This window comes from Athene noctua, chromosome 19 (genome assembly GCF_965140245.1).
Source record: "Athene noctua chromosome 19, bAthNoc1.hap1.1, whole genome shotgun sequence".
In the NCBI taxonomy this organism is placed as follows: Eukaryota; Metazoa; Chordata; class Aves; order Strigiformes; family Strigidae; genus Athene; species Athene noctua.
The window spans coordinates 7,421,556-7,448,067 of record NC_134055.1 but is presented as its reverse complement, the minus strand read 5'-3'; the positions used below and the strand labels follow the sequence as shown (position 1 = coordinate 7,448,067).

The 26,512-nt window shown below is 47.8% G+C and overlaps 1 protein-coding gene across 3 annotated transcripts in view; it reads right to left on the bottom strand.

Moving 5' to 3' along the window:
* Positions 1-1,662: 1,662 nt before the first annotated feature.
* AP2B1 (adaptor related protein complex 2 subunit beta 1) overlaps positions 1,663-26,512 on the bottom strand; it is a 79,340-nt gene continuing 54,490 nt past the window's right edge. For all 3 annotated transcript variants that reach the window (XM_074922509.1, XM_074922512.1, XM_074922511.1), the window contains 6 exons: positions 25,239-25,384; positions 22,602-22,731; positions 14,218-14,302; positions 13,440-13,526; positions 5,055-5,209; positions 1,663-3,970 (listed from right to left, as the gene is read on the bottom strand). In XM_074922509.1, the coding sequence (XP_074778610.1) occupies positions 3,896-3,970; positions 5,055-5,209; positions 13,440-13,526; positions 14,218-14,302; positions 22,602-22,731; positions 25,239-25,384 (678 nt within the window). In that variant the 3' untranslated portion in view covers positions 1,663-3,895. The remainder of the gene's footprint in view (positions 3,971-5,054; positions 5,210-13,439; positions 13,527-14,217; positions 14,303-22,601; positions 22,732-25,238; positions 25,385-26,512) is intronic.

Sequence of the window (26,512 nt, the reverse complement as noted above, 5' to 3'; positions counted from 1 at the left end):
AGGAGACTGACACAAACCTAAAATCATCTGTCTAAGAGCTCCGGTGTCCTGGCACGCAGGCGACAGCAGGGGACAGGCAGAGCTGATGGCTCGGGGGTGCTGTGGTCAGCCCCTGCCTCTGCCACAGCCTCCAAACTCCTCGGGCAAGTCCCTGCCTCTCCCCGTGCTGCATCGTGCACTCGGGGACCTGCTGTCACCCGATGCTGGCCCTCAGCACATGTGCTGGGATGGAGCAGGATGCGTGCGAGGCCGGCAGGAGCAGCGGGGATTTTGGGGAGCCTCCAGCCAGAGCAGCAGGGTGCTCCCTGGGAGATCCCTGCCCCACGGCATGGGCCTCAGAAATGGCGAAGGACTGTGGGGACCAGCCACCCTGGATCAGCTCCCAGCCCGGGGAGCATCACCTGTGTCCCCCGAGCTCCCAGCACCAGCAGCTAACGATGCGAATGAAGAAAACCCAGTTTGCACAGTACAGCATGGCCCAGGGTTGTGTGTCCCCATTTACAGGGCAGGAGTGTGCCTGCAAATCCAGAGCAGCAGGAAAGACCAATTTCTCCCCAAGGAGCCCCTGACAGAATGGGGAGGGATGGAGAAACCTTTCCCTTTGCCACAGGACATGAAGGGGACAGCGGCTGACATGGCCGAGCATCTTGAGCATCTTGCAGCAGCTTTTGTTCCTGTTGAGCCCAATGCTGCCCCAGGCCCCCCCCCCAGCACGACTGCAGGAGCTGACCCACGGTGGGGAATGAGGATCCCATCCCACCCCATCCCCTCCCCAAGGGCTGGGCGCGCAGCCTATCCCAGGCACACCAGGGACGCAGGAAGGGACACAACAGCAACATCAGTGACCCCAAAGCAGCCTGTCACTGTGGCCACTAGACGCACACCCCAGCTTCTAACACAAAAACATTCCAGTGCGGGGCAGCACGGGCTGACAGCACCTGCCAGCCCAAGTCCTCGGAGGGTAGAAGCTGCCTCATCTCCCAGTGCTGCTAAGCCAAGGCTGGGCAGGGGTGAGGGAGAGTTGCTCTGCTTGAGAGCAGCACCTCCCAAACCTGCTTCTTGTGTTGTTGTGTTGCTGCCCACCTCCAGTGATGGGTTTGGGGCTGCCTGAGCGTGGCTCTGACCGGGTACAGAGGCTTTGCAGCCCAACCCACCCTGCCCGAGGGAGGAACAGAGATGGCAAAGCCCTCTGGAAAACGGCAGCACCAGCCCAGGGCAATCGAAATGCATCAGCACCTCATGTGATGCATCAGTGCCTCGTGATTTTATCATTTCACCACCAGGAAAGCAGGTCACGTTCCACACAGCCCACCTGGGGCCCAGAAAGTGATAAATGGGAACATCCACCCTCCGCTCCCCATCACACTCTGTCCGTGCCGAGGTGCCGGTGCCCCCTGCAAGCCAGGGCCCTTTTCCTGCTGCTCTTCAGGATAAGAGAGCAGCAGCTGGAGGCAGAGGACTGAGGATGACTGCCACCTGACCCTGCAAGCCCCTGTTTTGGAGGATCTCTGCTGTAGAAGTTGCTGGTGAAAAGAGGATGAAAGGCTCCCACTGAGCAAAGTTTCCTTCTCACCAAATCCATCCCACAGGCAGGGCCAAAAGCAGGGGAATCGGATCCTCTCGCCAGCCCCACAGAGCCACACGCAGCCACAGCATCGTGGAAATGAGTTTATTGACACGGACGGCAGGTAAAGCCTGAAGAGCAACACAACTACGCGGCGAACACTCGAACGAACGGCGCGGCAGGAGAGGAGGGCGAGACGCCACCGACCGAGCCCAGGCTCTGCCCTGCAGCACGGAGACACCCGCGCGCCCGAGGAGCTGGGGAGAAACGTGGCAAGAGAAGGGGGTGCTCAGCAGCCCCTCCCCACCTCGAAGCTACACCGGCTGTTTAGTGAGGAGGCTTAAGTGTCTGTTCCTGACCCTTTATCATCTCCCCGACCCGGCACAGCGTCATACCCAGTGCCACTGGTGCTTCCTTAATTGCTCTATTAATGATTTTTGCAGTGCACCCGCAGGGCTTGAAGCAAATCACCTCCCAGCACACATGGGCAAGGGGGGCAGGGCTGGGTTGCTCCAGCTCTGCCCCACTTTTTACCCAGCCAGAGCACAGGGGTTCCTACACAGTGACACAACTTCCTGGGGGTCCTACAGCTCCCCCCCCCTGCTGGAGTCTCTTCCAGGGCATTGTGACCTTTCCCCACCACTGGCTTCATGGTTGCAGACAGTGCCAAAGCCCTGATGAACCATCTCCCACCGTAAAACATTTATTGACTTTGAATGTGGCATCTAAAGAGACAACATGAGGGTTGCTATGCGTAAGAGCTTTACTTGCTGGGGAGGAGATGGCACCAAAGCATGCTGGGGAGGGCAAAGCTGTTCTGGTTAGTGGCTTGGTTTAAGCAGGACAAGCTATGGATGGAGCAAGGACATGCAAGAGGCTTTGCTTTCACTGCTGTTGCCGCAGCACTTAGTGGTTGCAATGTGGTGAGTCCACAGCCATGGACTGGAAAATGAGGAGGTCCTGGCCCTAAGGACAGGTTGGAAAAGAAGGGCCAGGGCATGGGGCTGCTTGGGACAGAGGGTAAGAGCAGGAACCCGACTGGCCCTTGTTACCATGTGCCTCTGGGCACAAAGAGCTAAGCTGCAACTGGAAGAAACGCTTCCACAATCCACTCACTCCCAGCCCAGGCAGGACCCGAAGCCCCGAGGCAGGCAGGGTGCAAACACCGCCAAGCCCAAACCATCTCCCATCACGCCACAGCAGGGGTTTTGGGGGACAGCACAGGAGCAGGGAGAGCCACGCCGCTCCCAGCAGCACCCCGGGACACTGCCAGCAGCAGCCTCTCTCCGCAGGGGCAGGGCTGTGTGGCCCCGGCAGGGAAGCAGCACTGCCACATTCGGGTTTACCACCGCGGGCCTCAGGGACAGGCAAAGGCAGCACAGCTCAGGCAACGGCTGAGAAGGCAGTGTGGCCATAGCAGGCACCGAAAGAACAAAGAAGAGAGGCTGCAGATGGGCAAAGTGCAGAGACCATACCTGGAACTCTGGGAAGAGCCTGTTGCTCTGAGCAGGCTCGTTTCCTTCATTTCCTCCACCCCTGTCCCATTATCAATCTAGGCCTCCAACTCCGCCGCACACAAAAGCAGCCTCGCTTCTCAAATCAGCAGCTAATGAGCCAGGGAGATGGCTGGAGTGAAAACACGCCATCAAAAGCAGAGCTGAGTCTGCCAGCACAAGTGTAATAAAAAAACCCCTTCTCTCTAGGGCTCCATCCGCCTCCACGGACTGAACTGATGGCTCTGTTCCTAGTTCCCCGAGGCCGTGCTCACCCTGCTAGAGCCCAATGTCCCTGCAGGGCTCCAAATACTTCCTTGGAATCACCTTCCCTTTAAGCCAATTACAATAGAAAAAACTCAAAAAAAAATGTATAAAAATATAAAATAAAGTGCAGTGTTATGTTTTTGACAATTTTGCCTTGTTTTAATGAGCCAACGTGTGGTTTTTGCTTGGTTTTTTTTTTTTTTTCAATGAGCGGTATTTTACAAAATTGTAACTACGCCTAAAGCCATTTAGAAAACACTGAACATTGGCACAAAATGGAGAAGCCCACAAGAACGGACAAGTGAGGGGCGAGGGGGACGTGGGAGTAGTTGAAGCAGTGGTTACAAACTCCATGGACGCTAAAAATATCAAAGGGGTTTGTTCCCTATCATCATTAGCACGTGGATACTAATTGCTACCTTGTTTAATCAGTGCCTTTGACTGAAATCCTACACATGAATACAGCTGCTTCCAGTTAAGAGTGCTTTTCCCCACACCAGTGGTGAAGGAGAATCCGGGGACCCCTTTCTCCCCCCTCCTTCTGCAGGGTGAGGCACAGGCTGATCTCCTGTTAGTTTTTCAAGATGGCATCGTAGGCCTGGTAGATGTACTGGGACACTTCGGGAGCTCGGCATTTCAGGGAGAGCTGTGGAGAGGAGAGGAGAGGTTAGCAGAGGTGTGAGGGAAGGCAGGAGCTTTCTACCATCTCCACAAAAGTGACTGGAAATGTCTGACCTACAGCATGAGTTGGACACATCATGGGTGTAGCTGATGAGAGTCACCCAGAATATTTCTCCTGGATACTGTCACCAACACCAAATTGCCTCTTCAGAGCTTACCAGGAGCAGGAGGAGGTACATGAAAGCAAACTCCCACTGTGGGGTTCCCAAATTCCTTAACAAGTGTAGGTGCCTGTGCAGGCATGAAGGGACACTGACCCAAACTCTGAGCCGAGGGACTGGCTTACCCTCACGTTGTAAATCACTGCACCAAACCTGGGGGCTTCTAACGATTTGCTGCTCAGTCCCGACAGACACAAGCTTGGCTGTCACCCCTCTCTAAAGCAAGGATCAGGCCAAGACCACGTTTGTGTCATCAGTCCTTGGGCAAACGCTTCACATCACCCTCCAACACCCTCTTTTACCCATTGGTACCTAGACCATGAAATTTGGTTATGGTTTTGTTTGAAACTCCTGAAACCGCTTCCAACAGGAGATAAATCCTCTTATACCAGGATGCTCAGACACACCAGTCCCCAGAAGGGGAACAAGTCAAGGAGAACAGCTACAGGAGCACATGATGCAGGACAGAGCACACCTTCCCACCAGCCCCTGGCTGACGACAGGACAAGGCCAAAGAGCCTCGGAGATCCAGACAGCCGGGCTGCGCTGCAGGGAGGCAGCAGGGCATAAATTTCTCCTTGTTTATGAGAGGGGGAAGGGCATCCTGGCAATGCTTTCTCACTGATGTTTCCTGGCTTTATCTCTGGATAACCTTGGCAAGTAACTGCTCATTGCTGAGTGGGCATTATCCCAGCTCACTGGTAACAGAGCAGTGCAATTCTGTTGTTTCTCCCTTTTTTCCAGTTCGGTGGGCATTCCCAGTCAAATTAACAGGATCTCCCCCAAAACAAGCACATTAGGCAAAGCAGGGAGAAATCACCCTGCATGTGAGGTGAGTTAGAAGGATCCCAGCCTGTGCCATGTGCCCGCCACAGTTCAACACCTCACCGTGTAGTTTGGGTTCCCCGGCTGAATGCGAAGCTCGGCCAAGATCCAGATGCCGTTGGTGAGTTTCAGAGACTGGTAGAGCATGTCCTGGCCCTCCACGTTCCTCTTGGCAATGGTGTAGACGTTGTTATTCTGCAGTTTGCTGGAGACGGTGTCTTCAGAGAGAAGGAAGAAGAACACATCTGTTAATTCAGACTCATCATCTGCGGAGACAGGAGAGCTCAGAGGAGCGTTCCCAGGACACAAGCACACAAGGAAATGCTGACTTCTGTCCCAGAGTTTTCCCTGGTGACAGAAGCAGACGTGACACAAGGAGAAAAAATTCTGATTTGCTTCCATGGACCCACCTCATCCTTTTCAGACTGTGATCCCTTGTGAAGTATTTGCCCATCTCGCAGGGCTTTCACTTACTCCTCATGTTACTCAGGTCTTGCTCCCTTTATGGAGGCGAGAGTCTGCAGCTCAGAGGGTAAGAGGACTCAGCTCTACCTATAACCCCCAACAAGCCTCAGGCAGGCTAACCTGGAGGCAGCCAGAAGTCAGAAGATGAAGACAGAGAAGAGCAAGATCCCTGCCTGAGGCTCGCATGGGTGCTTGGTTCTGAGGTTCTGTCCCAACCACAACAGCTCCCTCCTGCTTCCCCCCACCCCATGCACAGACACCTCTGGCCAAACCAGTGTCCTACAAAGTGGTAAAAATATTTTCCTTTTTTTAAAGCAATCACTTCAAAGGGTAGAAACCCACAGACATCTGTCTCTAGACATCACAGGCCTGTGATACAGTTTTAACACACTGTATGACCTGAGCACTTGCAGAAAATGTGCGAGTTCACCTGGAGACCTGTATGGATGTAACCATGACACATATTATTTCTAAAGGACCTTTTAAAGAAACAAGAACAGAGGCAAATATGCAGAACACAAAGACCCAAACCAGCAGCCTCTGGATGCCAAGGGTTTCTCAGCACAGAGGAGAGCAAAACCTCACTCTTCACCAGTGAAAGGGCACACTCTGACTTTGGGTAGAAGGCTCAGGGAGGACAGCTCCACACCTGATAAGCATCACCGGCAAATTCCTATTCCTGGGGCACAACAGGAGAAAATTAACTCGTTCTGTCAGGGCAGGGTGGAACACCTTGTCTATGCTGGGCCAGTATCAGCAGGTTGGGCACTTTCAACAGAAAACAAGGGACAAAAGCGGTATTAAAACAATTTGCACCAAAAGCCAAGAAACTGGAAACATGGAATCCATTTCAAGGAACACAGGGAGCATGACAGCAGCAGAAAAACAGCACAAAGCGACCATACAGCTTGCAGCTCTAAAGCATCTCTGCAGCTACAAACACCAAGATCTGCCAGCATCAGCACTGGATTTGAGAACAGACACAAGTCTGTGCTGCTGCACGGTGGGATGAGAGAAGGGACAGCAGAGACTGTTCAAGCACCAGGGAATGGTGCCAGGAAAGAAAGGCCCCACAAATCCATACATTGATGCAGGGACTTGGACCTGCTGCCTCTCCCTAGGGCAGCGTTGATAACCAGAGCTCTGAGCAGCTCCACGCGCAGTCTGGACCCTTCCCCCGTAGGCAGGCTGAACCCCTTTGCTCCCCAGGCTTCAGAGAAGCTCCATGCAGGTCGAAGAGGGTTCAGGCATCCAGCTACCCAGACACACTCAGATTTAGGTTTCCTCTCTTCTCTAGTTACTATGGAAACTGGCAGATATAAGTAACTAATGAGATCCTTTGCTTAAAAACCCTCATTCCCTCTGTCTCCTCCTCCCACCTCTACTCCTCCTCGATACAACAAACTCATCCAGATTAGGGAAATGGGCAATGCAGAGCAGCCCCCTGCTCACAGGGAGCGTGGCTGGGAGACTCCTGCATTGGAGGAGCATCACCTGCTAAGCATGAAGCTCAAACTCCTGTCTCCTCCTGCCCTGCCAGCCAGCGAGAGCAGCCTTTGGGGCTCTGCAAAGGGCAGCGTGTCCAACACAAAAGCACATCCTCATTTACAAGGGACATTGATATTAAATGTGATTTTGTCTGCTCAATTTTAACAGGCTGTGGTTAGACCTCATCAGTCTGAAGCCCCTCTGGACACGTATCCTAGAAGTGGAAGTGCTGACAAGGGTTTGAGACTTTCTCCAGCAAACTTTGTACCTGGCAGCAGCAGCCTCCCCCTCCGCTGGGGGATGCTGCAAGAGCAAAGGTGTTGCCTGGAGAGCGTGGGTGCAGGGTCAGAAGCCAGGCTGCAAGCGGGAAGCTCTATTTGGCAGCTGTGGGCTGCTCTCCCATCACGCAGGATGACGGCTCCTGCTGCCTGGGGAGCTGCCCTTTGGGGGCACAGTGAATGAGACGGGGCCGCAGAGCAGCTGCTCTTACGCCAAAACCTTCGACTGCATGACGGCATCTCTTGGAGTTTAAACAGCCACTGCTGGGGGCCAGATTTCTGATCAGGGATGTGCTTGTAGGGGGGTACAGGGAGGGCAACTGAGGCAGGGCAACTCCGCTGTTTTCCACCTTCCCTGTCTGACCTCAGTTACCCTCTGAAGAGTGCAAGAAACCCCACCAAAATATACCCTGTCTCAGGCAGACACCCAGAGCAGTCGTGAGCAGGCTGGAGTGCTGATGCTTGGCTTTACCTGACTCCTCCTGCCCCCTCTCTCAGCACAGATTTAGAGACTGGCGAGAGCCTATTCCCTTTCCCCCCCAGGTAGCAGCTCCCATCCCTCCTGTGCTCCCCAGTATCAGCATTTTGGATTTTGGAGATCGGGCAGAGTTGCTAAGCAACAGTGCCAGGCTGTGCCTGGCTGAAGGCAGGACCACTAATGCCATGTGACAGCACAGTCTTTAAAAAAAAAAAAATTTTAAAAGGCAGATATTTGCTGGGAGCAGAGAGCTGAGGCCAGCTCTGAAGGGGGCTGCTGGTCTCCGAGCGAGTGCGCAGCACCCAGCCAAGTCCTGGTTGGTGCCAGCGCAGGCAGGAGGGCTGAGCCGGGCTGCCTGGGCACACATCTCCCCGCACACATCGGGTCTGGTGACTGCAAACCAGAGCCACACGAGCCCTTCTACAAGCCAGCACAGTCTACATCCCACCTTGCTAAGCATCTTTCTGCAGGGCTTTTTCTTTTGGCTCAATGTTTATTCTCAAAACCCTCTTGAAGCACAATGTAAGGATACAGTAAGATTTCCCCCTCACCAAGGCCAGGGAAGCCTGACATCAGTCCATCTTCCAGGGTTGAGTCTTTTTGTTTGTCTGTGGAGTTTTTCAGTTTGTTTGTTTTCATTTTCTTTTGTTTTTAAAACAGAATTCTTTACCCTACCTCAGTCCAACAACTAAATAGCACACATGGAAACACGGGCACGCAGGGAAGAACAGCTGCACAAGGTCTCCTCCCTTGCACTGAAGTAATCCAATTCTTTTCAACAACACTTTCCTTCTGGGTAAAGCAAAGGACATGCTTAAATCCCATACAGCTTAAGAATTTCACTTCCAAAGTCAAAACAGCCAAGATGAGCAATTGGCAACAAGAGGGGTTTTCACAGAGGACACACACAGCTCAGAATCAACATCCACAATAGACCTTTTTTTGAACTGGGACCTTTGTGACATTTTGCAACAAGCACTGAATATCAGGAAGTAGAATTTAATGACTGTGTTTTATGCTGTGGTAGCTGAAAACAACCCCATGCCATTTCTAGCAACACCTGAATGGTTCTGAGCATCCAGCCTTTGGGCTGCATTCAAATACCAAACATATGCAGTTTCTGATCCAGCAGGGAGGCACTTCGGTCAATATTATGACAGTACATTTATTACAAGACACAATATGCATGAGTTCTATAATTTATTAAACAATCAGGTTACTAGATTTGCACATACAAGAAAAAAAAACAAACCATACTGGGAAAGCTTCTGTATGATTGTCCCCCAGGTTGTTCTACCAAGAAAATCCAATTTCTCTTTGTTCTAGCATTAATAAATTACTCAGGGGTGGTGGGAGGAACAAAGTGACCACTGCATACCAACAAAGCCATATTCAACTGCAAACACAAAAGCTGTGGTTTCACACCAAATTGTGGACCAGTAATAAGCAAGCAAACCCAAAGTTCCTAGAACTGCTGAACAGCACAGCAACTAATTGCTTCCTATTTAATTTCCTATTTAATGGCATTCAATCTCCATGTGCAAGTCAGCTTGTCCTCTTTCACTCTGTGGGTTTGGGTAAGCAGAATTTAAAAAAAGAAAAACATTTAGCTAATCTGATTTGCATATCTTAGCTTAATGTAGCGGTCCTTTTAAAATTTAATGAAACTTAGCATGTTGAAAATACAGTGTAAACAAGGCAAACAGAGCTTTAGCACATGCTCAGTTGCAAGGGAAACCTCAGTTGGTATAGTTGTACCACCAGCACCCAGATTATTTGAGCTATGACAGTCTAGGAATCTATTTTCATCCACTAGATTCTTATATTTTCATTTAAAAAAATTCCCCCAAATCAGTTAATTTAGCACTGGATTCATCAGAGATGAGAATTCTGTGGTATAACCATGACCTTGTGTTTTGATTACAAGTTGTCTTTCATAGCACTATCAGAACCCCCTCCTAAGAGGCAGATGCAGGAAATAGCTCTAATGAATTCAAGATGTGCAGCACATCCTTAGTACACCTTGGCCCCACAATACAACTCCAGAGGGACTCACTTCTCCGTGGCCATATGGCTCCAGCCCTGAAGAACAGCCTCAGGCCAGCGCCAGCTCTCACTGCTGGGAACCTGAGCCCCAAATCCCTTAAGCACTCATCTCTCTCCGAGTCACTGGGACTCCCTTCAAGGGTCCAGGACTTGGTTTGTTGGGGTTTGGGGTTTTTTTTGAGAGAAAGATGCTGGAAACAGGGATCAGAGTGGCAAGCTCTGATCATTTAAGGGTACCTGCAACCTGGCACCTCATCCTAGGATTCAGCTTGTGGTGCTGTGGGTTACCTGCATCAGCCAAGATTTTCTTTCTCTGGGGTGAGCTGCCAGGGGTAGGAGCTTTTTCTGGCATCCCTGTTGCAAAGCATCGAAGCTCAATTCAAGCCTATTTGGCTTGCCTGGTGGGCACAGGATGGATCTTTCAGCTGCAAAGGCCTGGGAGCACAGACTCACACAGAAGCATCTCCACTGATGGACTGCGTTTATCTTGGTTTTGTTTGAAGGGACAAAAGAAATAACCCAGGAAAAAGCTTGCAGTTTACACAGGAGGTGCTGTAAGGTGACAGTTGTACAGTGACAGACAGCCCTGGATGTACAAGAAACGCACAAGTTGTTTTCTTGACAGATAAAATCCCAGCCCCCTAAAAAAAATCAATCCCCGTTTCAAGCCCATTTCACATTGGTTTAAAGAAATTCAAATTTCAGTTTCTCCCTTGAAGAAAATCAGCATCCCCCGTTCAGCTGTTTGGTAGTGCCTCCTGCATGTCAGCACATAACTTCAGCCCCACTTCTCACACAGTACAGAAACAGCACAGATCTGAGCGCTCAGGAAAGCCAAGGCTCTTTGCAGCCTGGAGATGAAAAGCCAGACACTTCTGATCAGCCCTCCACCCAGCAGCAGCCACGCTCTGCTCCATCTGTCCGACGCCTGCTGCAGCCGCGCGGCTCTACGGAAGCGGCTGGTAGTGCTGCGATTAGGGCACATCAGCTGGGAGCAGAGGTATTTTTAGCTCACAGCTTCACGGGGCTGGAATGGGTTCGACCAAAGCATGAATGGCACAGTGCATCCCCGAGCCTCAACGGCAACTCGTCGCCAAGTGGGTGGGCTCACACTAGGCATGAATTACTTATCTGAGCGGGCGCGAGAGGAGGGAGAGCGATTCACATGGCGGCCGCACACCTCTGCCGCACCGGCGGCGCTTAGGAGCTTTTAGCCTGTGCTGGAGGGCTGCAAAAACCCAGCGTCTCCTAAGTTTTAGTTAGGAGCTGTTGAAATCTGCAGACTTTGTTCTACAGAGCTCTGCCATGGCAGCCGTTGATTACCTTATTTTATGCACTGATACGAGAGCTGCACGCAGCAGTATTTCATCAGTGAACAATAGAACTGCCGACAGCCCAAGTCGAGGGCTTTATTCTGGTTAGGCATCTCCTACAAGAGTCTTTTGAACGTGAACCAGTGTTTCCTCCACAAGGAAAAAGTTCCTAAAGATTTATACCCAGAGCTGCTATTCTTGGAAGAAGGGAGGTGTCTTAAAACAAGGCTATTTTCACTGGATGGAAATGATCAAGATTGTGAATCCTGAAAGACTATCGCCCTGCTGCGGCACATGGCCAGACACGTACCCTTGCTCTGGTATAAATTAGTAGCAAGATGGATTCAGCTGTTGTTAGAGCTCATCCAGCTTATCTCACCTCTGCCCTGGTGTGCATGACCAGCCACTTGCCACACTGCGAGAAGTCTCCATCCCTGAGGATGCTGGAAGCCCAGCCCTCCACGGGGTGTGGGGTCTGGCTGATCCTTGTACAGGTGAGGCTTGATGCTCTTAGGACGGTCTGTGCTAGAGGAGGTTACTGCTGAGATGAAATCAAGGTGAGCAGCAGACAGTGTCAGGGCTGCACTGGTAGTTAAAATACAAGGGACTAAGACAAGCACACAAGATTTTCTTAATTTTCCCTCCTGCAAGCTACTGGCCTGCTCCGTGCTGAAGCCCAGGTGGTCAAGGAAAGAAACTGACAGTATAGTCACAAGAGGGAGGAGGTGTCAGCAGCGGAAATACAAAAAGAGAAGCTTCAGCGGATGGAAGTTTGAAATCTGTTTATGAGACATGACCCACTTTCTCCCGTACATAAGCCAAAGAGGCTGGCAGATCCTGCACACCCCCAATCATCCCGAGTGACGGATCGTGCTCAGGAGAGGCCCCGCGGCCAGGGCTCTTGCTAAAGCACCAAGAGAAGCCTCTTCTCATCTGAGCCCTGGCAAGGGCTGCGGATACCACCGCAGAGAAACCGCCCAGCATTCCCATGCTCCCCCTGCGAGCTGGTAACGTGTTCTCCGCTGAAGATCACTAATTCTGGCAGGCCCGGGCAAGCAGTCTGGTCTTGAGCTGGCAAACCCTCCCGGAATGTGGAGCATCACCTGACACTCTACACTTTCTAACATTTTTTTCTGGAGGGAGAAGGAAGCACGGGCCAGTCTGCAGGATCACCAGCGCTCATCTTCCCAGCCACGCACACTCGCTCTCTCCCTCCCAACTCCATCCTCTGCTAACCAGCACCGCAACACCCCAGTGCCAAACGTGAGAAGTTAGCAAGGTTTCTGATTTGAGATACAAAGAGCCCTGGACAGTGTGGTTCAGGCACGGCCGGGGCAGAAGATGCTACTGGCAGCAGCACTGCAGCACAAGGGGAGAGGCTATGCCAAGCTCGGTCAGGAGCAGCAGGATGGCTGGGGGAGGAACAGAGGTCGTTCTCACTTGAAACCCCACAGTAAAATCAAGTCATAAGGTCCAACAGCTGCTATTTTTTCCCCTCTCATGTGCTCCATCTTTTATATTCCAAAATCATAATAATTATGAGTACAAAGAGACCCATGGTTTCTGTCTACAATTGAAGCAAGAGGGTGTTCATTGTGTAATAGCAGACACAGAAAATAAAAAGGTTACGGGGTTTGTAATCAAGACACTTTTTTCCTCTGTGAAACACAGCAGCTTTTGGTAGAATCACTTGGCTCCTGTCCAGAACCTCCTGAACAGGATCAAAGCTGTTATGCTGGCCCCATTCCACCTTTTTTACACTCGCCTCATCCTTCAGCAGTGGTAAGGTCATACGTACAAGTAGGATGCTCACAGAGGCAACTAGTCAGCTAAACACAGAGCTCAATGGGACAGAGTATGACCAAAACACATCAGCAAAGCAGCTAACAACAGCAGACCAAAACTCTTCTCACATGGCCTGTCCTCCATAGATGTCAAAACATTTTATTTCACAACAGAAAGAAGCAAGCAGATGCTGAACGGTGAAGTAACTGGCCCAGGATTATGCAGTACGTTAAAGTCAGGGCTGGAACACCTTGCCTGAAACACACACTAGCAGCACAGGATTGCTGAACCGCCCCAACATCATATTCAGCTCTATTTAAAAGAGCAGCTTTGCAGAGAAGCAAAGTGAAAAAGAGAAAAACAAGAATACAAGGTCCAGAATGAAAAAAAAACACCAGATAGGTAAAATCTAAGATCTGGGATTTTAGATCTGCTTTTATGGAGACGCAGCTAAAGTTTTTGACTGAAACAAGCCCTAGAATCCAAGGCTGTTCTGTTCATCTATCCATTAGCCATAGACAATGCTACTAGTAAAGTGTTGTATAATGACCATACATCAAAAGTGCTCTCAGCATGGTAGAATTAAGCTACTCACCAGCATTCAAGTGACAGTCTTTAATCTGGAACTGAAGCTCGTTTTCATTTGGAATATCTTTCCATGTTGCAAGGAAGACCTGGCGCTCTAGGAATGAGAAAGACTATCAGCACTCCTGGATCATCACAGGACCACAGCATTAGTTAATTAACTGCAGAATGTTACAAGGTAGACACACAAAAGATCTTTTGGTCACATTTTGCCCCGACATGGACAGATCCAGGATTTGCTCCTATAATCACCCCAGTCTCACTGTAGAAGCAACAAAGCTTTGATGGAATTTTGGAACCCCCAAACCAGAGACAATCTTTACCATATGAGCTGTTTACAAACTAAGAACAGGTGGGATTTGACAAGAAAAATGGAGATCCACACGTTTAGGATTACATTAGTGAAAGCTGCTGTTCAAGCAACTTCCCAATCAATTCCATCAACAATTTAATAAAAGGTGACCAGGAATAAATGAATTAAACCCTAGACACATTTGAGTGAATCAAACCCTCAGAAAAACCCCAAACAAAACAAACACCAAATAAAGCCTCAAAGAAAACAGATCCACTCCTTGTCTGGCAGAGAGAATCAGACCAGAGGACTTGGGTTCTGGCAATATCGGAGCCGCAGGACAACGGGGACAGGCTATCAAACCAGATCAGTTCAGGCTGCTAAGATGCATTGGCATGAAGGTCACGGCCAAGTACACGTGAATCTCAGCTGTGAGACAACTGCACCCAGCTGGGTGCTGCAAGCACAGTCTGACCACAGACCTAAAAGCACTCACCCATTTTGCCATCCTCTACGAAAAGCACGTTGAGAGGAATCAGGCAGCTGAAGTAAAAGACATCAATGTTGTTTTTCACAGCCACCTGTTACAGAAGAAACAGCAGGGTTAAAGAGTCTCTATCAGATGGAAGTCCAAAGGGATCTCAAGATTTTGCACAGTCTCATGGCCTGCCCACACACCCTGGAGTGCTCCCTCTGAGCAGGGGCCAGCTCTGAATGTGAGACTACCTGGAGAGATGTTACTGAGCTTCTGAGCAGTTTCAGGCAAGGATCAGTCCCACCCCTCTGTGCTCATTCCATTTTCACTAAAAGCTGCTCAATCTTCTCCTGTGAGCATTTCACCATGCTGCTTCAGAGCCAATTGCACTGACAGGGTCACAGCCAGCACCCTTGCTCTTTTCTGCTCTTGTTCAGCCTCTCCCTCCCCTCACTTCCACCTCCGAGGTACATTCATACCTCTTGGCTGTGCACAGCTACTATCATGTCTGTCATTCTGCACATGAGCTTCTTCATCACCCCTCTTTGCCATGTCACTCTTATAATTCCCCAGCTCCAGAACCCTGTGTATTCTTTATTTTCACTTCCATTTCTTTATTTTTCACCTCCTCAGTTAGTAGTATCTCAGCCCGGACAGTTTCTAAAAAGCCTGAGGTGGGTCTATTGCCCGCACCTTCCTTGCGCCATCTCCCAAGTCTCCTGTGTTTACCTTAGTGAAAGCTATACAGCAAATGTGTGCTGGGTGTTGACTCTGGAAGAAGAAAGCTCTGCTACAGAGCAATCAGGGCAGGTAAAAAAAGATCACTTAAAAAAGACTTAATTCTCAGTGTCATTAAACTCCGCCAGACTGGGAGATGCACTGGATTGCCTTTTATCACCCATGCTTGCCACATTACCAACTAATCTCTGCTCACACAAAGAGCAACCTCACTTTCAGTTTTCCCCAGGCTGAGAGCTGATGATACAGCAGGAGCAAACTGGAGGTCTGAGAAAGTGCACTGTCATAATATAGCACAGAAAAAGGTAGCTCTGGACCTTATTTCTATGCCTCTCACACTCTCCTTCCATCATCCCAGATAGTGATAGCCTGTCACAGGAGTACCGTTCAGCAGACACCTGCCATTGCTTGCAACGAAGGAAACAGCCTGTAAGAGACCTAGAATTGAGATTGTGTGGGGAGCCCTGAATTTCAGGAGCCATTTGAGCTCTTCCTTCCTTTGAAAAATTCCAGAAGGAGTGCTCCAATCTGTCATCCAGCTGAAACACAAACCAGACATGCTAAATGCTGAGCCAAAGAAATAAATTTGCTGCTACAAAGATTTATGCCAAGACAAACTCCGCTCACATTAATATATATATTAGTGTCCTGTTGACAAAAATCTATTGTCTCATAGTGGCAGGTTTAAAAAGACATCCCTAAATATCAGTAAAAACAGCTGCTGATAGACAAGGGAGGGGAATAAACCAGAGAATTCAAACACAAGTCAGCTGATTAGACATGTATGCAAGCCAGAGGGCAAGTGGTAGGAGACCAAGCCCCCAAATGAACCCTTCTAGCAATTGAGAAGGTCCCAGCAGTGCAAAGAATAGCAGAAAGGTAGATGTGATAGTCTGTGGGGTTTCTACTTTCAGCCATCACTAAAGGTAGCAGCTTAATATTTAATTCCCACAGTGCAAACCAGCTTAAGAAGGGATTAATTTAAAGCCTGCTAAAGCCATGTAAATGATGGTGCAACCTAGGAAAAAATGGAAACAGTCCCCTGTAACAGGGAGCTGTTACGTGCTTTGACTGCTGGTGTCATACTCGTGGAGTGTCTAGTCTTTCAGCTAGAGGCACCAAAGCTAGAGGGGTAAAAGCAGACTGGTGGATGGACTCAAGGGATTCACCTCTGCAAAATATGATTGAACAGACTAGGTGAGTAGCCAAACACACCTCCGAGTCTGGGAGGGGACAGCTGGGGAAGAGAGAGTAGTGTAGACATTCCAGATGCTTATGCTTGGATATGTCATGGAGATGAGCCAGAAGATGGAAAATTTAGGCTAAACGTCTGGGAAAACTCGATAGTGAGAAATATTAAGCAGCACAAAATTCTCCTGAGGAAGAGAGAAGCTCCAGTGCTTGGAATATTTAAAATCAGTCTTGACAGTACTCTCAATAAGAACTGTAGAAAACCAAAGCATAGCAGGGACTACACTGCATCACCTAAGATCTTTTCCAACTCTGATTTAGTGATTAATTGCCTTGCCTTAGAACAACAGAGATTACTTAGCTTTTGTAGCTAACTGTTACCATACAACAGCAGTTTCTTACAAGAGGGGCTGGAAAGCAGTGCCTTCTCTCCAGTCACGGTTCTAGAGGCACACTCCAAATTAATATGCTAACCCTGTCCCTGCAGTTATAGGAATGCTATAAAAAGGTATCTGCTGACCTGCTTCTCAACTTTGCAGAAACATACTGAGTAAGCTGCTTTGCCTATACTCTGGAGAGCTACCCAATTAAGATGCTCTGAAGTGCAATTTCTTCTCAGCAAAGAAAAGCAAGCCACATGCCAGCTTTCCTCCCAAACTGCATCACTGGGTTCAGTAATGACATCACGTGTCACTTTGCAAGGATCTGTAATGGTGCAGAAACCAGCTGTTACAAATAATATTTGCAAATAGGAAAGAAAAAAGCTACAGTCTCCTTAAACCTATAGCACTGAGACGACACTGGTCCCAGTAAGCTTTTCAAGACTAGCTTCCACCGTGCAACACCATGTACTTCCTCTGAACAGACAGGTATACAGTGCTGTGTCAGTGCTGTGGTCCCCCAGATCTGGGCCACAAAAAGGCACCTACAGGTACCTGGATGGGGAAACTTGCACTAGGGAGAGGCTAAGAGGTCCTGACAGCTCATAACAGCCTTCCAAGGTCATGGGCTTCAACCTTTGCACTGCCACATCAGGAGCATCCAATGCCATCTGACAGGCTACAAAAGCAACTGCAGGCAGAAAGCAGCACCTGTGAGAAACGGAGTACCAAAAGAATCCAGTGCTCCTCAGGTGGGAACATCAGCCTGAGACAACAGTGGCATCTAAAGTGATAACAGCAGCTGAGAAGTCTCTCCAGTTTTGGTATTCCTGAAAGGAACCTCCACTTGCATGCAGTAAATCCTCCAGTCCAGACTAACTTTGCCTGTGGTTCTGCAGCTTTAACCTGGCGATCTGGACATGAACTAATAACTCTTTAACATGACATGTTAAAGCTTCAGACATGTGAGAATTAAAACAGAAGCATTTTAAATAAAAATGGCTTTCCATCTACGGTCTTTTTGAAAGGAAGAAAAAAAAATAATACTACCTTGTGAATTTAGTCAAGCAGACCACAAAGCTTCTGAGGAATAAAGTCAAAAGGTACCAGATTTTCATGTGATGCTTCACTGCTGAAAAGGTGCGAGCTCACTAAAAATTGGCACAGGGTTCATAATCACTTGTTCACAATCTGACTAGAGGAAGCAGCACCTCTAGAAACAAGCCCTAGGTTGTATTTGCTCACCTTGCAGCATAAGCACACTTCTGTTACCCTTTCTTGCAATGCAACCCTGATAGCCAACACATGGTATTTTGCGGAAGAGGTACCTCATGAGAACAATGCTAAGTTATTTTCTTCAATAGTGTAGGTTTCCAATGCTTTAAATCCCAGACTCGAGCATAAGAACCGACTTTCAAAGTCAAGTCTGAAAGCAACACAGATGCTTTCCATCAGCAGCAAGTACACAACATACCCACTTGGAATCCCATTAGCACCTACACTAAATTAAGGATTTACTTCATGTTGGGTTTGCTTTAGAGCCTGGTAACAGCCAAACTGTTAAGGCGAGAAGAACTTTCCTCTGCAGAGCCTTTTTTACCTCTGCCAGCACAAGGTCATGGTTTATTCTGTGACAGTCTGCTGCTCTGGCTGTCAGATGCCCCCGGGGAGTGCTAGCTACTTCACTTCATTTTGTTTGACAGGTAGGGTTCTCAGGATCCTGCGGGCGCTCGACAGCCGCTGCCAGGCGGATGCTCTACCTACAGGCACAAGTCTGGAGCCCAGGCAGCGGAGCTGTGAGCAGACAGCAAGGCTGGGTGCTCGCCCCTGGCTGCCCTGTCATCTCCCCGCACGCCGCTTCACGTCAGCGGTCAAGGAACAGCGAGTTACTGGGAGGGTTATGCTCTCGTGTGTGCCTGGCTGTACTTGAAGTTCAAAATGTACATTTTAATCAAATGTGCTGTACTGTGTGGCAGACCTGCCTTTAATCGGCAAGCCAACAGCTCTCTGCAGCTGAGCTAGGAACTGGCTGCAGACGCCAAGCTGTGATCCGAGTCCTTAATTCAGGCTGCTCCCAAGAGGGTTCTCTTCTTTGCTGGAATAAGACCCTCTCTAGTAGAGGCTATTAAAAAAAATAACCTAAGCAATAAATCCAAGAAAGCACCTTCCACATCTAGCTACCCAAGGCTGTTCTGTGGCGGTTGGCCCAGTCATTTTGACCCAGCTCACACAGAGGCTGATAACATCGCTATTTATCAAGCAGGCTCTGAAGGGAGAACATCTGCTGGCTGGACTTGCTGCTCATGCTGATTCTCAGTCTTGTTTTTATGGAGAGTTGAATGTGTGAAATCTGTTTCCAAGTACCGAGAGCTCTGCATTTGTGACCCGAGATACAGTAACACTTCTGGTGAATGTGAGCTCCAGCGGTTCTGCATTGCAAGCAAGAGAGTGAAGAGTGGAGGAGCGCAGATGGTGAGTTACAGCAGAACTGAGCATGGAAGGATAAGTATGATCCATTGCATTAGCAAGACCAATCTTTTCTCAATGAAGAAGCTGCACCTTCATCTGCCTTTATAGCAATGTTTTGCCAAACTCATTGGAAGAAACAAAACTGTTCTGCACCTCACACTGCTCAGCAGCAAGGGACAGGTCTCTGTTTCCAAGTGTCACTTTTCAGGAAGAAATGCAGCTGGCAGATTCTTCCCTTTTGATACTCGCCAAATCATTTTACAGGCATTTTGGAAAACTGAAGCTAAGCCTCTTTCAGCTGCATGCTCACTAGCCACAAAAAACAGCCCTGGCAGTTGATAGCAGGTAATGCAACATGCTGACTGTCAATTCTGAATGTGGATCCCAAGAGAATGGCAATGCTCCAGGCTCAGGCAGACTCACTACAGCTCCAGCAGTCCCTGCAGCTTATTTTCAACTGTATCGTCTCCTGCAAGTGGTTACCATCTCACCGAAGAGATTATCTTATTCATGCCATGACAGGCCAGGCCTGAGCTCCAAAGCTCTCAGAAGGAGGCTGGCTCCACTTCACCCATTTCCAGGGTTAGGGGAGCAATTCTCATGTACCCAAATGAACAAACTGCACATTCTGATTTCACAGCCCTCAAAAGGCCATTTATTAGGAACAGTAGTTCTCTTTAGCATAGAAAGGCTCTCATCCCAGGCATTTTCTTATTCCAAATTTGACTTGAAGAAGTATCTGGAAAGAGTTAATATCCCTCACTAACACAAATTCCTATTTCAGAACCCATTTTTCTCTTTGAGAGCTCAAGGTCTCACACACAGTGGCAAAGATACCTCACCCACTCCAACTCTTCTCTCCCACTACCTATGACCCTAGCAGCCTACGTGTCATCAGAGGGGTATTGATGCTTTGTGAAAAGGCAACCACAGGACCCAAGCAAGTCCGTACAACTACTAGAGCCATCTCCCTGGATGGCAAATGAGACACAGCTATCAAATACTCATGAAGCTCAGCGCAGTCTCTCGCACACCTTTGGACAAGACCTTGTTAGCATTTACAAGTGCCATGCCCTGCAGAGGCAGCTCTGGGCAGGTGCTGCCAGGTAGCCTCCAAAATACTGATAGGGCACCGCAAGAGCATCCCCCAGCAAAAGTTAGCAGCGCATAAATAACTACAATTATCACAAGATGCAAGGTGACTGGCAAACAGAAGACACTTCAGTTATATTTTACCAAAGAAAGCCTCTGAAAATATTTCAGTCTTCCTCATCTTGTAAAAATGGCTTTTGTTAACTTGTCAAATATTTCAGTTGCTTTTCATGATTACAAATGTTAAGATTAAACCAGCTGTACTGGGTGAAGGATTAGAAATGGTAGTAAAAATAACCTGAACAAGACTTGAATTCATTACTTCTGAAATAGTTGCCTAAGGAATGTACAACTCGTCTTTGAAGTTTCTAATTAACATGACAATAAGTTGAAAGCTATCAGTTTAGTTACTTCACGACTTATTTTTCTTGTTATTAAAACAAAAATGCCCCACCAGAGCAGGAGATGAACATAAGGTCCTCAGGTTCAAACCAGTCCTGCATCTACTTCAATGTTCCCCAGCTCAGAAAAAAACACATTAAGCAAATTCAACTTGATGAGTGTTTTGGTTCTTCAATGAATACAAGAACATTTGTATGCTCTACTCCTATATTATGCTATAAATTGTTCCTTAAGTAGGTCACCAAAACGATTTCTGAATGTTTCAAGACAGATAATTTCTACATGCACTCACAAAACAAAACCAGAGCCTTGGCTGTCAGGGCAATGACAGATCTCCATCAAACCCACTACTGTCAAAAAAGTAAGGGGAGTGCTCTTTTTAACTTGGCATCTGCTATCATGATTCAACTCTTTGCAGAGAAATATACTATTACTCCATATGGCAGCTTCCCCAATTGTAAAAGGGCAGCCAACTTCTATGGCAATGAGAGCGCTAGCAAATTAGCAGCTAAGTCTGGCACTAATGAATGCTCCGCTGTCTCAATATAAGGTAGCTGGAGGTTTCCTCGCATGTTTTCTCTTTGCTTTGTTCTAGCAGAAGATGGTACAAGAAACAAACTGTGTTCCAATTCCTTTAGAGATTTAATAACCCAAATACTTCACTTCCTTTGTGATCAAAGGAAGCAGAAACTTGAGAATGCCTTGTTGAGAGAGTCCCCAGTGTTATGGAGACAGAGCAGGACTGTCACCTCCTAGAGACTTCCAAATTTCCTTCAGAGCAGGAGGTAGATTTTACCACAGCTGACCCAAATGCAGTGATACAACCTCATCTTCATGACCTGGACGTAAAAGAAATCCAGCTTTTCCACAAGCTGGAAGGGCCCTCTGTGGAAGACAAGCACATGTAATTCATTCACTGTCCGCATGCTCCCCCATCGCATGACTGAGCTCAGAGTTGGAGTGTAGGACTGCTCGTTTGAGTGCCAGAGAAGCTATTTCAAGCTGTTTGCCCAAAGACTCATCAATAAGTCATAAGCCCCAGAATGGAAGTCAAAAGAAGGGAAAAAACAGTTGCTCAGGCAGAATAAATAGTAACATCCATTGCATTCTCAATCTAAAAAGAGCACGAGCTGCTTCAAAATATTCCCCTCTATGGGCTGCTACGCTACAGGAGCCTAACCTAGTTCCATCTCCTGGAGACTCGAGGCGAGTGAGACACACTACAGTGCAAGTTAACTGCATCTTTGGGATAGTGGGAAAGCCATCCTGGAGGAGCCAGCTACACGGAGCAGAGGCAGGAGTCACTCACTGAGCTCTGCTCCAGACTGGCTGCACATGGCAGCAGTGGGGAAGAGCCTCCTTCGAGGGATAACCGTCTGCTTGATGAGAACTTCAAGACCAAGGCCCCCGAAGCACACCAGGACTGAAGAAAAACAGTCTCTGGTCCAAATCAGAGGGGAATATCTCCCCAGATCAGATTGGCAGCCCAAACTTGATAAAAAGACTCTTCTAGGGAATGCTGTCCCCGACATGACCCAACAGCCTCATTAATGAAACATTATCTGCTTACGTCATTTCTCCTCTGCCCTTCCTGGAACACATCTTGTTTGCCTTGGATTAAGCTATCTGTGGTAGGGATGTGCCAATGCCTTTGTAAAACACCCTGGAAGTTAAGAGCACTAGAGAAATATTAATCACTCAGCAGTTGTCATCTTTCCTGCATTTCCTTTAATTGCCTCAATTCTCGCTGACAGCTCTTGCTGCCTGCTCCACCACAGGCATGCACTTTCTCTGTTCAGACCAGCTCCAGGTCCTAAGCCCAACCAAACCTCATGCCCAGTTTACAGAAGAGTGTTATTGAACAAAGACCTTAATCTACACTGAAGCAGTGGGTCTGAGGTGTTTGAAAAGTCATAAAATTCAAGAAGTCTCTGCCTCAGTCCTTCTGGGAGAGACTAGAAAGAGGAACAGGAAGAAGTTCTGGCCAGATGCATGGCCTAAATCCATGAGGTCCGCCTGGTTACCCTATAGACAGTATTTTGTTACTAGAGTCTTACCACATTGTGTTGGCCCAGCCAAACTGGGTAGAGCGCCTGCTGATCTCCCCCCTGCCCAGAATGAGACAGTCCTTACCTGGAGGTTGTTCAGAGGCTCCATTTTCATGACTGGTCCCAGAGTGTTGAGGGGCAGGGAGACATCAATACTTTGGTTTGGCATCAGAGGTGTGTGAATGGCCAGTGGGGTGCTCGGAATGACCCCAAAGCTAGGCAAGAGAAGAACAGAGGTGATGAGAGCAGCACTGCATTGCCCAACACCTACCTCCCTTTTGCCAAGCACAAGCTGGCTCATCTTCCCATTACTCCTGAGCTGCCCCTGCTGTTACTCCAGAGGAGGAGCACAGCTCAAAACAACAGATACTCAAGTAGGTCAAGGCGCAGGAAATTCAGTCAGGTCCATCTTGCTGACAACATGCACCATCCTGCCCGGGGAACCAGCATCTGGGAATTCTTCCATTACCCACACAGCCTGCCCAGTAAGGAGCAGCACCTGCACTCAGACTCAGGCCTCTTGGCACTCTCTTACAGAGCTACAGAGCACTGCAAGTAGAGTGTATCACACACTGCATGGCTGTTACATCATTGGGACCTATGGAAGAAGGAACTGGAGCCAACACAGAACAAACACATAGGCAAGGAGGAGTATGTGGTTTGTAACAGAGCACTGTAGAACAAATGAATCAATGCAGCCAGCTGTCTGATCCCAAATGACAGCGTCTGGCACTGTTGCTTGGTTTGAGGCTCCTTCAGCTGGGGATGTATGCTACCATAGCAAAGTGAATGTTTACTTGCCCATTCAGTCCAAGAGGCATTTCATTCCACAGACACCTCTGCTTAGTGTGAAGCAGAGGAAAAGCAGCTAACATTTAACATAACACTTCTGTACTATGTACCAGCTTCTTTTTGAAAGCAGATGGAAGTGCAGATGCATAAGATAGTTTTGGTGTCCACTTGTGACTGTGTTTCTCTTTAGCAGAATTCATTAGCTCAGAGGTGACAGAGCATTTACAGGAAGAAAGATACATAGGTGGGTATTTTTATTTTATGCACTGAAAAACTGATACTGTCTCTGCACAGTCAGCCACACGTGTATTGGCTGTGTCATACTTTCAGAAACCAGTAGATGCCTCATTCTTTGTTCCCCTTAGTTTTCAACTCTAGGGAGCCAAAATAAGAATATTCTCAGCCAGGGCCCAGCCATGTGATTTACCTTCTGCAGCCATGTCACCTCGGGGAACAGAAACTCCAGTGTTTTCCCTAAGACTTACAAAAACCAAAGTTGCATTTTGCCACTAAGTGGCTGTGAGATTACAGCACACTAGAGCTCAAGCTTTCTTTTTTTTTTTTTTTTATAATGCTTTATCCCAAGACTGGTGAATGCGATTAGGAGCAGCAGGAGAGGGGGAAAAGCAATAGAAATTTCCCAGGCACAAGCCTTAATATTAAAACTTAAGAGCCAGCCCGTTGCAGCTCCTTCCAGTGCACCAGCCACAGTGGAAAGCAGTGACAAGAGAACAGTACCTGCAGAAAAGTAAATAGTAGTAGATTGTATACAGAGTGTGTGCTGATATGCTGCAAAAGGAGAAACTGCTGTTTTACTGCACAGTATTTGAACTTCTTACATCCTTAAGAAGTACCATAGAGGTGTGGCTAGAGAACACAGCTTGATGTATGGGGAAAAAAACCCTCACAAGCAAACTGACTTTTTTTCAGGCCAATTTGCATGAAACATTTGCATATAGCAGCTTAGCAAAACTCTCCAGAAAATATAGCAGTCCAGGGAGAACATTTACCAAGAATTACTTAGCATAATGTCTTTTGTAAGTAAATATTATTCATCCCAAGAAATCCCAAATTTGCAAGGCAAGTGATATTAAAGAGATGGTTTCAGTGGATCTTTAGTATAGAGAAACCTTTTTCAGTGAAGGGATATTAAGAATTATAGGGAACATTTCAGTCGCAAGGTATTCTTTACAGTCTTGATAAGAACTAGCCTGGTCCTTGTTCTAGATAATGTATAGCAAACCACATGATAAACTCTCTGACTAGGAAAGGTATTTGTGAGAGACACCACAGCTGTACTGCCATGTCATGTCTTTTGGCTGAGACACATTTCTGAGAACAATCTGTATGCTCTAAACATTCAAGTGGCTGCTCCTTCTGAAAAAATTGTTCTGCTGCCAATTACAGGGAAAACATGTGCCATAGGCTCTTAACTTGCAACTTCTTTATTGACAAATAGCTTTATTAATGAGACCTGTACTTCCAGACAGTCTGAGGGGCAGCACAGCAATTAAGTCAGGAGGTAGAGGCATTACGGATTGATACTTGTGGCGCTCAAATGCTCGCCTGTTTATGCTCTCTCTTTCCTCAGGGCACTTACTGGCTATAAAACCACTAACCTGCCTAACAACTCATGAGGCTGCTTTAAAACTCTGCAGAGATTAAATGGGGCAGATGCTGTTTCAGAGCTAGGAGAACGACAGGACCGTCTGCTGCCTGTTTCCTCATAGATTTATCAGTCTGTACTTTCAGCCCTTTCACACAACTGGGGTGTGATGAAGAGTACAGGCTGTATCATCCAGCTGTTTCCATGTCTGCATTATAATCCTACATAAAAGCCCTCCCTGCATGTAGCAGTGTAGACACAGGCTCCTTTCATAGGAACATGCAATCTTTTTGGCATAGCAGACAAAATGCATTGATTTCTTACCTATTCTTATTGAACTGAATGGCAAAGTCGGTCATGTGCTGCAAAGCCTTATTGGTAAAGTTCATCTCCATGTAGATGTGTCCCTGCCTGTGACTGAATGTGCCTGAGATCTCCAATCCTTTAGCCTTCACTGCAGGCAACCAAACCTTGAACACAAGAGATGTCATTCAGCATGAAAAATCTGTCCTGAAGATAACAAAACAAGTACAGTTTTCCTATCAACAGAGAACTCCTGAGTTCAGAAATCCAGCTGCAGAGGCACATTAAGCCTGCAGATGTTAAAGAAACGCTATAGGGAAGATACAACATGGGGTGATGAAAGGATCAAGCTCACCGATGAGAAACAAGCTTGTTGCTCCTAATCCGTGTTTGTTCACAGCACTCACGTAAGAATTCAAATACACTACAGCATTAGTGTGCACAAGAAACAGTGAAAGCTTGTGTTCATCACAATGATGTGCGACTTACCAAGTCTGCTGATGGACAGGCTTCTCCCAGGACTTGATGGGCTACTAGAGGCAGGACAATACTAAAGTTTGAACCAAATAAAATCACAGGGCTGATACTATTAGCTGTTTGGGTTCTGGATTCCTAAATCATCTTTGTGGGAAAAACCCAGACCCAAATTTGAGTGGTGCAAAAGGAAGTTATACTTAGCTCAAAATTACCAGGTTGTTTTGTACTTGTAAGTAGCTAAGGATAGCTAAGGACCAAAAGCTTTGTGCATGCTTTGCAGAACCTTGAGATCCTAGATTTCATAGGATGACTTATGTTTATTCGTCCATTGACTATTTAATAAGAGTGCTAATTTTTGTTTATTCCCTTCAGCTGCTCCATAGCCTGTTACCAGAACCATGTTCTGTATCTCACGAACCCTCCAGACTAAGCATGCTTCAGTCAGTGCGTCTGTGATCTCTGTCACTAACAGAGCATTTATCTGCATTACACTGCGGCATGCTCATCGCAATCACATCATTTTATCTTCACTGTCACATTGGATTCCTCCAAATAAACGAATCTGCTATGAAAGTTGTAGCAAATTGTATCCTACCCTCAGTTTCCTGGGAAAACTTGCTAAGAAGTAGGTCTCCAGGAAAGCTGCTCTGACAAAATTGAAATTCTCATATCTTATATAAGCCATTCTTCAGAGTAATAGTGTTACAGGCAAAATGAGCGAACAGCTGAAAAAACGGAAGTCTGTAACTAACACCTGACATGGTCTCCAACACACCATTACTCTGCCTGGGAAAAACCCAGGACATCCCTAATGGGAC